The 6,333-nt window shown below is 30.6% G+C and overlaps 1 protein-coding gene across 1 annotated transcript; it reads right to left on the reverse strand.

Annotated features, from left to right (window-relative positions):
* Positions 1-4: 4 nt before the first annotated feature.
* On the reverse strand, positions 5-4,401 carry LOC119664851 (scoloptoxin SSD14-like; the record flags this gene model as incomplete). The annotated part of the gene is made up of 5 exons (XM_038074223.1): positions 4,253-4,401; positions 4,033-4,136; positions 3,399-3,879; positions 395-808; positions 5-329 (listed from the first exon to the last, which is right to left on the reverse strand). Coding segments are annotated over exons 1-5 (1,458 nt in total), but the record flags the coding sequence as incomplete, so codon positions are not given.
* Between the last annotated feature and the right edge of the window lie 1,932 nt (positions 4,402-6,333).

Here is a 6,333-nt window from a genome sequence, read left to right on the forward strand (position 1 = left end):
TGGTAAAATTGAAGTTCTCCAAAATGCTGAGCACATTCGCCACCACACTGCCACTACTAATAGGTGGTACGGAGTATAGCGTATCATTACCCAATTGCATGGTTATGGAGCTAACTAAGTCAGCAACATATGTTTCTAAATCATATAATGTTATGGGACTACCTAAGTCCTTTAAGTCCTCTGCTACGAGCTTAGCAAGTGTACCATTATAAAAATCGAGTGGTCCATTTTCTGCTAATAATTCATAGGTACTGCAAAGCTCTTTCGGTGGTTTCAGTTTTGTACCAATTGGATGTAGTTCCCCAGTAGTTTCATTAAGGAATACATTTCTTTAAAAGAATAAATTTTTTATTGTATAATAACCAAGAATTTATTAAGATTTTCTTTTCCTTACGTGATGACGGTATTATTTAGTAAATGCTTTCGTTTGTACTGGAATGCATTCCATTGATGTTTACTTAAATAGAAGCCTTCATTGCATATCTTAATTGATGGTTCAATTAATTGCTTCCATGTTAATTTACCAAAACGTTCATGTGCTCGATGATAACCCATTAATTCACCGGGCACAGCTATTGCTAGTCCACCATGCAAAGATAAATTAGAGTTATTGTCGAACATATCCTGAACGGCTGAAAAAGGCGCAACTTCGCGTGCATCAATCGAGAATGCATGCTTTTGCTCCTTAATGTAAATGTTCATCAACATGCCACCACCAATGCCCATGCTATGCATGGTTACCACACCATTGCACAACATTGTAGCGATGGCCGCATCCACAGCGCTGCCTCCTTCTTCCAATATATGGCTGTAAGTGAATTGAAATTGATTCATAAATTGAGTTCATATATGCGGAAGTATTTTTTATTGAGAGCATGTTATCGGTACTTTTATTAAGAATTTTAGGATTTAGGTTAATTAATGTAACATATTTATATATATTTATAAATAGTTATATGTCCTAATCTTATATTAGCACTTCTTGCAATCATAAGTATTAATTTAGATTTTATTTAATATTTATTATTATATAAAATAAAGTAATTAATTTTTAATTAATTTAATTTAATTTTATTCCCTATAATGAGAAATCCAGTTCCAATAAGAAAGTGGGTAATAGTAATGAAATTTTTAAATCCGAGCAAAAAATTTAATGAATTGTATACTTGTGCTGATAATATATGAATCTTATATTAACTTCTGAAATATATTGTAATTATCCCTACATTTTTTTTTTTATATTTTTAAATATATGTTTGGAGAGGTTTTGAATAGTAGTGAATTGCAAAAACAACAATTTTTATTTTGTTTTAATTAACTGCATTTATGGCTGACCAATTGTTTTTTATATTTAATTATTTGTAAATAATTTTTTTTTGGGTAAAATAATCACTGCCATCATAACTGACGTTAAAATCCAATTTAAAATATTTTTTTTAAATTATTTCATTTTAACAATCCGAGGTAACTTTATAGCTTTCATAAAGAAATTTTCTGTCAAAATTTGTCAATAAAGGATAAAACTATGTATAAGTAGTTTATACAAAGAATTAGAGAGAGATCTATTAAACTAGCTTAATTTGTGATGTTATAGTCATTAATTATAACTAATGGCTGTAGGTAGGTAGGAAGTGCTAACTGGACGAGTTCACGTATAGATCTGATGGGTTCGTAGCGATACTAAATTGTTGATTTTAAAAACAATTAGTGTCAGTATAAATTGTTTAAAATGTGTATGTCATTACAAGGCAGTTCATTCCAACATCATTGGAGAAGTTTAGTCCTTGAAAATGGATAGCTTCAAAAAATTTTCTTCTAGTTTTTGACAAAGCCAAAAAGAAACTATGGAGCTATTTCAGAGTTTCATTAATACCTGGTTTCTTAAATTTCCTACAATCGTGACAGCTGGTAATATTTATTATAAGTTACGCGTATGTGTTGCAACTCACAGTGTCTTGCTAAAATATCAACTTGCACAAACAATTCTTTCGATCATACAACAGCACAGATTTGATGCATTTTTCATTGGTATGTGCTTGAACATGGTATTGAAGCTTTACAGGTATTGAAGCTATACCACCTGTCCTTTCTTTTTCGGCCAAACGAATATGTCTTAATTGGACCTCTGCAAGGTTAGCCTACGAGAATTGATTATATTGACTTGTTACATCATTCAACTTGAATCTTCTTACATATGTTATTTTGTAATGGGTTTATATAATATAATATAACAGAAAAAATTTTTTCTTCTTTCTTTTATTCTTATTCTTTGGAAAATTTGTTTTCAATTTTATTGCTAAACATTTCAACGTGGCCTGAAATTCCATATTTGAATATTTTGGTTAAGCATATTTAACTAATCATTTCATCACCATTTGTATCATTTTTTATAATAAGAATTGAGTAAGTCAATACCTGCTTGGGCTATCATTAGGACTGATATTGTGGTTCTGATAGTTATGTTGAAGCTTGAATGAACCTATCTATCGCATAAAGAAGGAAGGAACCACAAAATCAAAGATATTTGTATTTAAGATTTTTATATTGAATTTATAACTACATACATAAAGTTTTTCAAAGACTGAAATGAAATATTTACTGGATCAGTGAGTTGCTTTTTTTAGATATATATATATATATAGCTTCTTATGGAGATACCTTTGAAGATAGAGGCATATGACAAAAATTTTAGTGAATTCTTTAAGCTTCTAGTGACTTATGTTTTTTTTGTTTACAATGTTAATTTTTGTATTCCTATATAGAATCCAGTATTTAAATTTAAATGTCCTATAAATGACGTCAAAGTAGATCCTTGATATTACTTACTACTCACATTTTATGATGTTAAATGTTTAAATAAATTAAAATAAATAAATGACTTTAAACAATCTCTTTAATATCACCAAACAGTAAAAAAAATATATTAATGTGAATATCACAATGTCATAATATCAAAATTTGTTTTCAACAAATACTTTGTGCCAATCTATGGGAGCTTTAATGCAGAAGTAAATAACCATATGAGAGTATTATAAACTCTAATTACAAATAATATTAATATTTACTATATAATAGAATTTTTACTATAGAATCAAATTATAATATATATAAACTTATTGATTTGATTTCTCATACCTCAATAACTTAAATAAAAACAAACTTATAACAATTCTAATGATTTTGCCATTGGTAAAATATTGGCATTATTAACTGAACATTTTATGTTTATGTAACGGAAAAGTTTATTATAAAGAAAGCAATACAAAAATGCTGTTTCAAATAATAACAATGCAATGAAAACTTGTTGCTATGTTAAACATTAATAGAATTCAAATCTATTGTTAAAGTTTACAATAAAACGAGCAAAATTTATTCACAATAGGCAATTGCAACCTTACCTGCCAACTTGACTGCAAACCTCCTTATCTGAGCATACAGCCGCCTGCTCAAACACACCCAATTTGGATTCGAAATTTGTATCTGTAATTGGTGTATCGTGGAGTAAATCGGCTTTCACTTTGGATGTGCTCTTGCCAGTTTTGGGTTCTTCTATTGTTTCGACGGTAGTTGGGGCCAACGAAGCAGCTTTTGTGCTAGAGTCTTTGACTGTTGCTGAGGTGGTTTGAGTTACTGTTGTCGCGGTCTTTGTTGTCGTCTCCATCACGTGTTTTCCACTCGAACCAAACGAAGCTACATATGTAACATTGTTGTTATTTGCATCAACCTCTCGACTTGTTGAATCTTCATCTGTAATTGTGCTGTCATTTTTTTGACTACTACCGCTGCTCTTACTGCTAACAATGTTGTCGGTATCATCTGGTAAAAGAGAAGTGTTAGTGGAAGTTGTTGGGGAAGCTGAGTTTGTTGACTTTGACCAGTCTACGGAATGAGAGAGACAATCACGGTATGCAAAAGGTGTAAGTTGTGTAGGTTTGTACAGTGCAATTGAGTTTTGGTAATATATTTAAAATATAAAATAATATGTTTGAGCAAAACTAATTAAAGTGGTTTAAATTTAATTAAAAAACTTACCACTAAAACATAAACTAATTATAACGTAGCTAATAAGTGCAATACCAATGAAGCAGATGAGCACAATTGTTAATTTTTTAACCCATTTTAAGATATTTGCACGCCTTCAAAACATAAAAAAATTTAAATTTAATTATTTTTTAAATATTTTAAAATTAAGTTAATAGTTTTATTAAATTAGTTTGTGCAATAAACAAATTGAAATGAATTTTTTACACACATTTGTTCACGTCTGGCTTCCTCAGCAGCTGTTGTATCGTGCACAAATTCACCGCCATTTTTTTCCTCATCATCCAAACCGGATGAGGATTTAAGTGGAATTTTATTCATGGCATCATCATTGCTGTGCACCATTTTTAAGCCATCAGCTCTATATTCAATAAAAATCAAAAAAACAAAAATAATAAATATTTTTAAATTTAATTTAACAACACCTAAAAATATGCTACAAATTAAAAACGTTTAGCAAGAGAAACGCACACACATACACCTTCAAACAAAATCGCGTACACAAAACAAATCTACAGCAGTGTTTGTGCACACGGCAACCGCTAGATTTCAACTGAACATAATCCTGCAGCATTGAAAGCATAAACAATGCGAACGAACAAACTTCAAAGTCATTCGGCGTCGAGTGGACTATTCACACACACACACACACAGCCGAACTTACCAGAGTATACTCTCTCACACACAGCAAACGTGCGAATAACACCGCAAATACTTGCTTGCCTGTTTAAATACATGTAATTACTTGCAATTACTTGAGCAAAACATAAACACGAAACAGGCATGCAAGTCTGCATTTACGGCAGGAGCAAAACGGGATAGGAATGCTTTTGAATGAGAACACGAATGTTTGTTTGAAAACTGGGTCACACGGCTGTGGTGTTTTGCTCTGTTTTTCTTCTTACCACAATTGAGTGTCGTGAACATACACACTCGCACACCAATTGAGCGTGTGTAATGCAAATGGCAACAGTGTTTTGCACGCAAATGCATTAGGTTATGTATGAAAAATGCAATTATTTGAGTATGTGGAGTTGTGAATATGGGCCATACCCAAGTCTTAATAGGTGTAAATGCATACTTGCATATATGCACATTATTTAATTCCACAGAACTGCATTTAAATCGTGCAGGTATTCACACGAATTGGTAACAAAATTAAAATAAAAAAGGGGAAAAATACGTTAATTAAGACTTTGTAGGACAATAATTATAGCCGCGAATTACACTGAAATAACAAAATATAGGCAAATAGGTTAAAATGTAAACTCTTTTAAACACTTTCATTTTAAGTATCCTTAATAGTTTTGTTAACCGAAGTATTAAGGAAACGCGATTTAACTTAAACTAGAAAACATAAATTAGAACTTCAAAATTTATTGTTGGAGTTGAATTTTATTGGGTATTCTAATAAAGTTGTAGCAGGTGTGACTTTTCAATGAGCACGAAGTGTAAAATACTTTAACTGTTACAAACATACATACATATGATTAAATAGTATTACGAAGTTTATTTATTCAAGTGTCCGTTTTATTCAAGTGTCTTTTTAGTCTTTCTTTTACTAAAATGGATTATATAGGACTTGTATATTAGAGAGATACTTTTTAAAGAATAGTTTTTAAATAATTATAAAAAATAGTGGTGGGCCATATAAACTATCTTCTATTTTCTGGCAGCTTGTGTGTATCATCAGTTGAAAAGTTTCGTTGACTCTTTTAGTGACTAGTCACCAGAGTGAGGTGCATCTTTGATATCGAAATTTCAGAAATGGAATCGAGGGAACCACCACTAGATCCAACGTTCACTCGAAGCAACCTTACTGTAAAACGCAGAAATTTTTCGTTATAAGTTTGTAGCAGTATCCAATATTTTTAGTAATGAAGGATTTTTGAGATACTTTAGTGCTTCCTCACTTTTGTAACAGTATCCAGTATTTATAGTATTCAAGCATTTTTTGGATATTTCAGTGCTTCACAAAAAAATGGAGTCGGAAATGTGACCTTTAATACAAGTGCTCATTAGAGATAGTCGTGTTGGTGATGTCATATAATCGGTTAGTGGTATCCATATACCAAAACCATCTAGTGACAAAAACCAGCTGATACTTTCTATTTTAACTAATATAAAATAAAAAAATTAGAACATATATTAATTCAACGTCTACTACTATACAAGTGTATAGTAAGTGGAAGTGTAGGAATTATGTATCATGGTTTTCTATAATCTGTGTATATTTATGACAAAATATAAAATCTTTTTCTCTTAAAATTTAAGAGGAATAAACATCAGAAT

The sequence above is a fragment of the Teleopsis dalmanni genome, unplaced genomic scaffold, assembly GCF_002237135.1.
Source record: "Teleopsis dalmanni isolate 2A unplaced genomic scaffold, ASM223713v2 unscaffolded_contig_2761, whole genome shotgun sequence".
Lineage (NCBI taxonomy): Eukaryota > Metazoa > Arthropoda > Insecta > Diptera > Diopsidae > Teleopsis > Teleopsis dalmanni.